The 12,143-nt window shown below is 36.1% G+C and overlaps 1 protein-coding gene across 2 annotated transcripts in view; it reads right to left on the bottom strand.

Moving 5' to 3' along the window:
- The window catches only part of Ndst4 (N-deacetylase/N-sulfotransferase (heparin glucosaminyl) 4), a 324,323-nt gene that overhangs the window by 15,626 nt on the left and 296,554 nt on the right, over positions 1-12,143 (bottom strand). For both annotated transcript variants that reach the window (XM_006501860.1, NM_022565.2), the window contains 2 exons: positions 4,521-4,644; positions 2,503-2,677 (listed from right to left, as the gene is read on the bottom strand). In XM_006501860.1, the coding sequence (XP_006501923.1) occupies positions 2,503-2,677; positions 4,521-4,644 (299 nt within the window). The remainder of the gene's footprint in view (positions 1-2,502; positions 2,678-4,520; positions 4,645-12,143) is intronic.

The raw sequence follows: 12,143 nt of genomic DNA, 5'->3' as shown, positions 1-12,143 counted from the left end.
GAACAACAAAAGAGTGATAGATTCTGAATATCAGAAGATATGAATCATAATTGTTATCTCCAAAGAAATGAATCCTATTACAGGAGACAGTAGAGTAACAGGTAATAACAAAGCCATGCATTTGACTGATGTATAAGAAGCTACTTAATGGGGACAACAGGCCAATAAGGTTGCAATCCAGACTGACAGCTGAAGGAATCATTAATAACAGGTGAAGCTTTCCAGTTAAAATGTAACAAGAAGACTTTGAATAATAAGAGAATAAGAAAACAGAGAGGAAAAAATGGATAATGCCAGGTAACTTTGAGCTGAGATGGATATGGTGTGTGCATATAAATGAACTGTTGTTGCATAATATCTAAAGGTTAATAAAAAGAAAATCTAGCCTAGAAAAACATATATGATTACATATAGGGCCTGCTCTGTTTGCCAATGGCTGTTTTTATATGTTAGAAATAAGTCTTACATGAAAATTATTCTGGAAAAATACAATTTAGTGAGAGGTCAAAAATCAAGAGTCATAATTAATCACCTAATGAATTTTGTTTTAAGCATCATGCTGAAGACATGAATGCAGATTACATGATCGGTCCAATCAAGAAACATAGAGAAAAATCCAGAAATATTAAAAATAATTATAAATATTCAGAGTATGCATATTAATGGAATACAGCAGGGCTAAAATATCTGTTACAAGAAGTGACAAAAGTGTTTTCAATCTGGTCTTACAGACTCATACAAGTTTAGCATTGAATTTTCCTTATATCCGTGCAACTAAGATTAGCATAGAAATATGACCAGAAAGCCACAAAGGAACATATTTTATGGAAAAATAGCACTTTAGCTCCTCTGTGCGGTCCATTATAAAAATGTGGGGTAGAAATTACAGTGGCAGGTGACATTCGTGAGGGTTTCTGACGTACACCTGCGGAGCTGCAGATTTACGGCCCTTACTGAAAAGACAGGTCCACCTAAGTAATAGGCTACATTATTTTGAAATGTGGAGCACTTTGGGGCCCTAGCCTCAGCAATACAGGCAATAAAAAGTATTATCAGAAAAAATAATTCCCTTAAACCTGTGTATTCAGAGAATTTATTTGGAAAGCAGTCAGAGATAAGCACTGTATTATGTACATTCTAATTTATTCACGCGATTTATTCTATATAGAACATATATTTCAGTCTATCCTAAACAGATTTAACATTCAGCATTCTCACATTTGGATTTAAAACTTTTAATTAAGGTTTATATCTCAGTGTTTTGGTAGCTGTCTTAAAAATTAACTTTATAATAAATGCTTTGCAAATAAAATTCCACACACCCAAATTAACAAGACCCTAGGTCTGTACATCTTAATGAACTTCTAAACAGATAGAATAGGCATTTAGAAGACATGAATCTTCACATTGGACTTTATATTTTCACTATAGAGTATATTGTAGGCACTTATCCACCAACACAACCAAAAGTACCATGGCAGAGTTAAAAATGGAAAACAATTGATGTCATATCCTCTCTCATAACTCATGTTCATTTGATATATTCAGTCCTATCACCCTTAATATTTATATATCCCTTAATATTTATACATGTTATCCAATATCAACTTGATATAGAACACAGTCATCTGAAAGGAGGGAACCAACAGTTAAAAAAATATCTCAAAAAAATCTGGCTGTAGATCATTTTCATAATTAATGACTAATGAGGAAGAGTCCAACCTATTGTAAGTGGGGCTTTCCCTGAGCTGGTGGTCCTGGGTTATGTTAGAAAACAAGCTGATTCAGCCAGTAACGTGTGTGTGTGTGTGTGTGTGTGTGTGTGTGTGTGTGTGTGTGTGTGTGTGTGTGTGTTTGTGTGTGTGTGTGTATTGGAATGTTTGAGACCTTTGTGATCATGACTTGCCAGCAAAGAGATACAATATGTGTCTTGTTACTATTTTAACAAAATACATCATTTTAATTTGTGTTTTATTACTCTCTATTTCAGTTGACCATTTTCACATAAATTACTGAGTGGTTACAATTGTCATGTAGTTGTCTGTCAATTCCTTTCCTCGCTTGTTTACTAATACTATTGTATATTTACCTAACGTGCTAGAGAACATGTGTACATTAAAGCACAAGGTTATTTTCATTGTTAGAGTTACATTCTTGAGTTACTGACTTTTTGATTCAATACATTTTAACAAACCAACACTTTGTCTGGTTTTGGAAATATGTCAGTTCTTTTATTGATTACTTTCTTTCTTACTTTATTGCTGAAATTCCTTGACCAATTCGGTATAAGTTACATATTTAGGTCTTTATGGTTGAATGAATGGATGAGTGGATGGATGGATGGATACATAGATAAATAGATATAGATAGCTGATAGACACACTTGTAACATTGTTTTAGGTTAAGATACTACATTTGACACTTTAGTGGATCTGGGTGTTATTTAATTACTAATTCAAGCTACAACTGCATGCAATCAGAACTATTCTTCTTTATTCATACCTGGTACCAAGAATATGCCCTGTCCGAGGGGTCTATGAGGATAGTAATGATCTTGGCTTTGGGAACAAGAGATGCAGCCCTCTTGGGAGCCTCTTCTGAGTGGAAGTAGTTAGCACTCTTTTCAAATAGGAAATCACTGGTAATGTTGGAAGGAGTGGGGAAAAAGTCCATATACCTGTAGGTAGGGAGAAATAATTAATTAATCTGAGCAGTACTTTTTATTTTGCTGTTGTCTGTAGGAGGAATTTTGAACAGGTTTTACATTTCTTTGTATCCACTTGGGATTAGTGTGTTATAAAATCAGCCACATAGTCACCATGCTGTGTGCTTCTCATGTGAAAGCCACCCCAGAGGTTATGTCCTTATGACTCATTTAAAGCAAAGGAAAGAGTGAGAAAGATTGAGTTCATAATGAATGATACGAAAATACGGTGGATTTGAGCCAATGTTCTCTGCTATCACAAGCCAAGTCTAAATCTACAGTTTTGCCTGTAAAATATAAAATCATACCATCATCTTGACTGATACTTTAAATAGTAAATGTGTGTTTGCAAATTTGAATACTACAATTTTTAAGGTTAGATTCAAGTTCACAAGACAGAAAGACATGTAAGTCAAAATAGCTATTAAAAAATTAAACATATTAAGGAAGAGATGTTCTCCTTTTTAACGTCTATGAAATTTAGTAGTATATGCAGTAATATCATCACATTATAATTCATATAGAGTAACTAAGGGGATATTTCCTGCAAGTTGATCCAACAGTGCCTCCATAGGTTCCTTCCTCCATATGCTGTCAGAACATCCCTCTGTGTACAGATTATGGGATCAATATGTTCTGAGGCTAATTCAGTACAAGGCTTTAATTATGTGTGTAACCCTCTTTACAGCTCATCACTTCGCTCACCCTCAAATGTTCTAGAAAAAAAGTAATGAGAGCAATTAAGAATTCATATAAGACACTTATTTCCTCGTTGACATTTGTTATTATGTTTCCCAAATGAAGAATACTGAAGAATCTCATCTGTATTCTTGCTTTAAAAATTGTGCTCCATTTCAGCTCAGAGATAAGAGAAAATTGCTCTTTTTTTTCTTTAATGATTTTCATGCAGTTCAAAATGTAGAAATATGGTATGGTGGTAATATCTTAGATAGAGAGTGAACACAGTTTCACACAAGATGAGAAGTGAGATCAGGTCACTGGTGTGACTCTTGTCAGGCCTTGATTCTGGAAGGTTCATGTGTTATGGCAACACACAAAATAATATCCTACAAATTGTGCATTGAAAGGAATTTTCCACACATGAGATTTTTCTTATTTACCAAGGGAATAGAAATTAAATCCAGGATCATAATTTCTTGGAAAGTTGAGATACAGCCAGAAAAATAAAATTCACCTGAGTGAATACCATCTCCAATATTAAGTTTATTAATTTTAGCTTCTGGAAAGTATTGTTATTTTAAGAGTTTTCTGTCATTTATCAAGTGCTAATTAATGCTTCTTTTGTGTGTGAGTGGAATTGATATAGTTTAGGAAAAGCTCTATTATAATTTGCATGACAAATATTGCCTACATTGCAATACAGCATACACAGCTCATGTGGTTAATGAAGACACATGTTCCAGAGTACAAAATAAAGCAACCTCAGGCATCACCGTGAAGACAAATTATATGTTTAATAAAATAAATGGAGGAACTGTAAAATAAGAGTATGCTTAAAGAGAATTTTAAATATCCTTATGAATAATTCTGATGAAAAAATACCCCGCAATGTTCTTTATTCAATCATATTAACTTACCAGAAAAATATTATCATTATTGCACTGTCCAAATCAAATTATAAGCAACACTGATTAAACATATCATCATTATAAATTAATTTCTAATTCACTGTGGTAGAATTGAGCATAACAAATTTATTCTGTAATTATGCAGATGCCATGCACACATCTGTAATTGCTCTGCAATGATGGAGCATGTGCTAATATTGGAGTTCATTTTTTGTTGTTATTCTTACCACTCAATTCCCTTGTGATAGTTGTTGCCATTAAAAAATTGAACTTCTTCAAAGGTTTTGGGGCTAGGAAGATTGCTGATGATGGAGGGGTGCATTAGAAGAAATAAATAAAGTGCAGTTGTTCCTATTACAAAGAAAAAAAGACACATGTTATATGGTAGTAAAAGAATAGATTAAAATATCAGTGTCATATTTATCCAAAAATAATATTCAGTAGACCAATTCTTTCCATCATTTTCTTACTGTTTACAATGTTACTTCATTTTAATAACAATCCCATTGTGTTTATTAGTCTCTGTGACTCTATTTATCTGAGTTTCTGATTTAATACTGCTACATAGCCAAAGTAAAGTGGATGGGAGGCACAGTCAATGCAGAATTTCAGAAATCTTTGTTCAATTTCCTTCTGCAATCAGGTGTCACAGGTGCAGAAAGCCTCTCTGGTTTTGACACCTAAATCTGATGAATCATTTGCTGATGTTTAATTTCAGTCAATTAGATCAATATCCTCAATAAAAGCTGATGTGTTATTCATTACATGTCACAGGAGTGATGATTGGTGATGATTCTTGATCAGAAAATCACAGGAGCTGACCTTAATAAACTTTCGTTCACGTGTATACTTTAGTCAAGTACATAGGCAATGAAAGGACTAACAATGGACCTGAGGAAGCCTTCACTTTGCTCAGAAAGTGTATTAAGCATGTAGGATTGTGCGGCAAGTGGACCATGCCACTAGACAGAAGAACTGGTAAGACTAAGCTCAAACCCTGTGAATTTCAGAATTAAGAATGGTAGGAGTGGGACCACTCCCTGACTAACTCTATGGGCTCTGGAACAAGTAAACATGAGACCCCACTGAAAGTACCATGATCTTCAGTCATATAGGGAAAACACCTCAAGTCGTTCCCCATGCAAATAAGGCTCACTAACATTCCAAGCTGAGCCTATAGGAACTATCTACCCCTAAAACCCACCCATTCTTTATTGTTTGTAAACTCCCTGTCCACATGAAATAAAGTGCATAAGTTATTTCACAGATCTTCTGAGATTGTTTTATTGTGCTGTAACACTGCTCTTTCCTGAAAGTTTCATCGCTGGACCTTAGACCTGCCTGGCTGGTCAGCTCACACTACAACAACCACCGCTGCCACTGCCAACCACTGCTGCTGCCACCTTTGCCATCACCCCTGCCGCTGGCACTGGTGCTGCCATAGAAGAGAATGAGACCCAGCACTAGGCAACCTACCCTATGCAGGATGCCCAAAGTTCCTCGCTTCCCTTCTAAGAGCTATGATACTTCGGCTAGCCCTTTCCAGCTGGACCAGAGCCCTATGGAACCTTTGACCTGGTTCCACCTAGCCCTCCTGGTGGATAGTGGATAACAGAATATTAAACATATTAAACATGTGGCTCCAAGTTTGATCGGTTGAATTAACTAAGGAATGCAATACTAAAGGACATATAGATTGTAATATTAAATGTGCATTTAAGAAATAATTTCATGGATCTTTTTTTAAAGTATTAATTAATTATTACTCTGAATAAACAAAATGATAGGGAAAAGCATTTTGGCCTCTTAAATGACAGATCCTGCCCCTATGTCTGAATGTCACATGCAGGGAGTTGTCAGTCAAGACATCTCTTCTTTGGCAAGTGTACTAAGACAACCTTCATGCTATACTGGTGATTTGTTTTTTACTAAAATTTAAATGAAAAAAAAAATCACTAGGTACAAGTTAGAGACATCTGGAAAAAAGGTACCTCAATTGAGAAAATACTCTGTTAGGTTAGTCTGTAGGTTAGACGGAGGGGAATTTTCTTGAATAATGATTGTGTGGGATGTCCAACTACCCCCGAGAAAAAGTTCTTGGGAATTAAGATCTAAGAAGCAGATGAATGTGAGCTTGGAACAGGCCAGTAAGCAGCAGTTGCTTCTTCGGGTCTCACCTTCAGGTTTCTGCCTTGAGTTCCTGCCCTGACTTCCCTCAGTAATGGACTGTGATCTGAGCATGGAAACCTAATAAAACGTTGTCTTCCAAACTGCCTTAGGTCATGGTGCTTATTACAGGAACAGAGAGGAGACAAGGACATACAGTCTTTGAAAGTCTAGGTGCAAGCAAGCTAAACCTGGATTAATTTCTCTCTCCCTCCCTACCCTTCTCCTTCCCTCCTTCCCTTCTCTCCCTCTCTCCTTCCCTCCCTCCCTCTTTCCCTCCCTCCTTCCCTCCCTCTGTCTCACCTCCACTCCATCCCCGTCTGTCTCTGTGAGTGTGTTTCTTTCTCTTTCTTTGTTTCATTCTTAGGTCTTAAATACTAACGGTATAGGTATGTACATGCCACAGTTGAAAACTTCAGATGTTTCTGCTCTGTCTGAAGCTATTCTCATTTAGGAAGTGCTTCCCGACTCATTTGGCAAAGAGCCCCAAGTTGGTGTAACACAGGGTTTATGATTGATTCATAGGTAAGGCTTGTGGTTGGTGGTCCAGAAAGCCATGCACATGCATACATGAGTGAAATTAAAATCTGATCACATGTGTGACTTATTTCTTCTTAGGCAATAGAAGCGGGCTACTTATTAGACTTGGGTGTTAGCTGCAGAAGTGATTCTTTTTATGTATCACTGGTCGTGTTGCAACACAAGTCCCAAAAATGCCTCTGAGGTTTTTATTTTTGTTTGTTTTTGTTTGTTTTTTTTTGTTTGTTTGTTTGTTTTGCTTTTCAACAATTTGCATTTTTATTGCATTTTTATTAGTGTTTGAGATTTTTGTACAATGTATTTTGATCATATTCCATATCTTTTTCCTTTCTCACTCCTCTCAGAACTATTCAAGTTTGCATACTCTTTTAGTTTAGGCCATTAGATGCAATTTGTGCTAACCATATGCTCTTGAATATATACAATCCCAAACTTTCTTCTCTCTGAGTACTTGGAAAAAGGGTTTGGTACAGATGTCTAATTTAGGCCTGTATATTCCATATTATTCACTATCTATACCTTGACAAGTTGAAGGTCTCTCTGTTAATTGTCATCTACTATTTAAAAATGAGCTTCTTAATTAATGGGTGTAATAAGTCACTAGCAGATAATTTACTCATATTTTTATTTACAAAGAAATAGTAGCAATTTCTCTTGTAAGGCTCCTGTCCTGTAAGCTACTGATCAGTGTCCAGATAATGTTGCTAGGATGGGTTTTGCCTTGTAGAGATGCCCTTAATTCCAAGTAGAGTGTAGTTGGTAGTCCCAGAGTAGTTATGACCGTACTGCACTAGAATATTTGGCCAAGCTAGTTATTATTGCAGTACTCAGAATGCAGAGTCGAGTAAAATTGATGATGGTTTTATTCCTCCTCCAGCAGCATGGATAACAGTATTCAGAACCATTAAAGCTAATCAGCACAAATGAAGCTTATGGGTCAGGGACAGCTTGAGTTCTTCACGTTCTATGACTCAAGCACATAGTATCTTCAGCGATAGGGCCTTATCAAGTCCTATAAGATAGTCAAGAACACTATCGATGACTTGTAAAGTTGGGTGGTAAGACCTTACTTGACAATTGTTCCAAAGATAGTAACTATATCTGGCAATGTCTATTTTCAGCCCGTGTTGCCTAGTAGGGACTTGGTTGCTCTCATCTAGGAGCATATAAACCTTTAAAAAATTTATATATGTATTTGGGAAGTTTCTACGGTAATATATCTCCATATGAATTTCTTCAGAGTTATTTTGGGTTATTTATCCCTCTCAGTATTTCCTCTTCTACACAGTCTTCCTCCCAATCTAGCCCTTTCTGCTCTATAATTCCCCTGAGGTCCTTTATACTACTTCAAAATATCTTCTTCTCTTGGATCCTTCCCCTCCCAATTCTTTGCTAATTTCCTGACCTCTATAGGTATTCCAAATGAAACACATATATCTGCAGATTCAAACATATGGTTTCTCGATTAAATTCTCAATATGTTTATTATTTATTTATAGAAAAGATACTAACTATTGTGTGTTAATTTTGTATTCTGCTACTTCCCTGAATATATTTAAAAACTGTGGTCTTCTAGTGGAGTGTTTAGGCCCTTTCTGTTGAAAGCCATATCTAAAAATAAGGCTATTGTGGTTTCTTCCTTTCCTATTTCTATCTTCCTTACCATTTATCTTATTGATCTAGCTAAGACTTTAGATTTTCTATTGAGTAGACAAAAGGGGTAGATTTCACATCCCTTTTTTCTTGATTTCAATAAAAATGATCTGAATTTTTTTCTCATTTAAAAAGGTGTTGGCTATGGGATTATTTGCTGGAATATACTTAAAATGTTTGTATGCTGAGCAATCCCTTGAATGATGCCTATTTGTTTATTTTATAATTTATTGATGTGCTCTTGAATTTAGTTTGCAAGTATATTGTCTTGGAGGGCTTAGCATCATGTTCAGCAGCAAGATTGACCTATATTTTCTTTTTTATGTGGATCTATGTCAGATTTTTGTTTCAGAGTGATACTGGCTTTATAAAAATAATATGGAAATGTCCCTTCATTTTTTGTTATATAAAACAGTCTGAGAAGTATTAGTTCTAGTTATCTCTTTATTTTCTGTATAGAATTTTATATAAAATTCAACTAATCTTTGGGTTTCTTTAGTAGAGAAATTTTTATTTGCCATGTCTATGACATTTGCATACTACAATGAGTATATTTAAATTGTTTATTTTATCTTTATTTGGCTTTGGTAGAACAGTTTTGTGTGTGTGTGTGTGTGTGTGTGTGTGTGTGTGTGTGTGTGTATGTGTGCGTGCATGCATAGATTTGTTTTAGGTTTCCTAGTTTTCTTAATTTATATCTTAATGATTCTTTGAATTTCCTCAAGCTCTTTGAACATCTCTCCACTTTATCTCCAATATCTTAAATTAGAACCTCTCCCTATTTAATTTGCAGAATTTAACTGAACTTTTGCCAGTCTTGTTACTCTTTTCTAAGTATCAACTCTACATTTCATCGATCCTTTGTAGTTTTTTTAAATTTCTATTTTTATTAATTTATCCCTGATTGTCTTTATATTTTCTCTCCGACTTTATGAGGTTACTGTTATTGTTTTTGTAAGACATTAATATTGGCATCCCTCCTGAGATGGAAAGGTTTCCCGGGACTCAGAAACACTTTATAGATGTTGGAACCACATCGGAACCAAAGAGCTCTGAGGTGGGACAGTGTCCCCGGGGAAAAGGATCCTGAGACATAGGAGCCCTGGAACCACATAGCTCTGAGAGGAAGCCTCCTCAGAAGAGGTGCTGTAGAAACCAGGAAAGGGCATCCTCAGCTGAGTTGAGGAGCTCAGGAGCCTCCACCCTGCTCATTTTCTTCACTTCCTCCCTTCTTCTTGTCATTACTTCTTGGGTTCTTCCAATGAGTGAGTCACACCAGGCAGCAAGTCTCATAAAAGAGATTTACTGGAGGGTAGACAGTCTGGAGATGGCAATCCAGGAGTGGTTGGCTACCTAGGCTCTCAGGAGGGAGCAGACAGCTAGAAATTGGACAAAGGACAGCACTTATATAGGATTTTTGAGAAGGTGGAGCTTTTCAGAACAAAAATTTCCAGACTGAAGATTGGAAAAATTTCAAGTCCTGGATTTGGGGTTCTCAGGGATTGGTGGTTTTTCTGTTCAGGGACTGACAAGTTCTTGTGCTCAGGGATTGGTGGGGTTTGTTCAGAATTTCCCCTAAAATTAGAAATGCCATTATGATCATTAGGGAAGTCTGGGGAAGATTCTTGGCTACTGCAGCTCCTTAGGCTGGGACCTGGCCATTTTACTGCCTTGAAGGTTTACAAAATAAAGTATACAAAATTTACAAAGAATCCATAATAGGGAAAGCCTTTCCTGCCACTTGAGTAGCGTGAATTGCCACCAATTAGGATGCATCATTAAGTATTTGCGTTGAGAGTTTTCATAATTTCTGGTATAGGCACATAGTACTATAAGCTTTTCTGTGTGCCATATATTTTGCTATGTTATGTTTTCATTTTCATTACATTCTAGGAAATTTTAAAAACTTCTTTCTTGATTTCTTTCTTGATACAAATATAATTCACATTCAGGAGAGTGTTGTTTGATGACTCACAATGCCATTAAATTCCAGTGTTTCTCACTGCCAGGGGAAACTTGTTCCAAGCATCTAGGCAAAGCTGCTGAAGAAAAAAGGACTGTGTCTTATAAACAGAAGAGATGGGATAGAGGTTTTAACCTCAAGTGCCGAGTAAAAAAAAAAGAAATCAGTATCTAGTCCTACTATGGCGTAGTCCTTTCTGAACACTGTAAGCAATATCATTTGATAATTTGACATAAACCTTAAATGCCAGAAAGCCTGGAAAATATATATTTGAAGTTCTAAAATCCACAACTATTAACTCACACTACTATGCCCAGAAAAACTGTTAAAATTGAAAGAGAAATAAAATGATAAAAAGATAAAGAATTTGTCACTAGGATGTCAGCTCTACCTATGCAACTGGAAGGAATATGACAATCAGAATAGGAGGAACACATTCAAGAAGTCACAGGGATCAAAGGTAGTTTCAACTCGTTCTTTGTCTCAAGGATAGATAGGGCAACTAGATGGTCTCAGTCAGGCTGTTGGCAGGACTTTGGATATATAGGTCACAATATTGTGACTGGACAGTCCCTAGTCAGGAGTAAGGTTGGTTCTGAGTCTCCACACTATGTAAGCAGGTTCTCAGCTGTCTTTTATTGCCTAATTTATGCTTACTTGTGATGACTGAATGAAATTCTGGGTTTCCAATTCTAGACAGCAGCATCTAGATGTTGTACAGGTAGTGACTCTGGGGTTTATTAGTGTGGTTTCTAAAACTCAAAGCTTGAATACCATAATACTAGTTATATATTTCACAGCTACTGACTTTGAAACTACCCACTGTTTGCTTTTTCAGCTACTAGGATGTGGCCATTTTTTTCCAAGTAGAAAAATGGTGGACAGTAGATTCTTTGGAATAGAAAGAAAGAAAGAAAGAAAGAAAGAAAGAAAGAAAGAAGAAAGGAAGGAAGGAAGGAAGGAAGGAAAGAAAGAAAGAAAGAAAGAAAGAAAGAAAGAAAGAAAGAAAGGAAGGAAGGAAGGAAGGAAGGAAGGAAGGAAGGAAGGAAGGAAGGAAGAAAGAAAGAAAGAAAGAAAGAAAGAAAGGAAGAAAGGAAGAAAGAAAGAAAGAAAAGATATAAGACCTAGGAAGAGAAGACTACAAAGAGTTATATCACTGAAACAATAAGCCTCATTGTATCTGAAGTTCCAAAGGGCTTCAGTTATGGAGAGTCTTGACATTAGAAGCTGTGGCCTATAACCGACCATGTATAGTTCAAGGCTTCTGTATTGAAAGGTTTACTGCTATCTCAGACAAGACCCACCTACTGTAATAAGTTCCCAGATGTTAATCCTTGGAGCTGTAAGTTTCCATTCTGGACTATAATTTTCAGAAGTGGGCAGGTGTGACACACAGGCTCTCAATTCTACTGGCATTAGGGAAACTACCCCTTATTTTCATCCTATCCCAGTAAAAGAGCCCAAGCCAAATGTTTTGAAAGAATTTCAAAGAATTAAAACAAAAATCCCCTAAGCAATCTAAAACCCA

This window comes from Mus musculus, chromosome 3, assembly GCF_000001635.26.
Source record: "Mus musculus strain C57BL/6J chromosome 3, GRCm38.p6 C57BL/6J".
Lineage (NCBI taxonomy): Eukaryota > Metazoa > Chordata > Mammalia > Rodentia > Muridae > Mus > Mus musculus.
The sequence above is the reverse complement of the archived record's forward strand: the minus strand, read 5'-3'. Positions and strand labels throughout refer to the sequence as shown.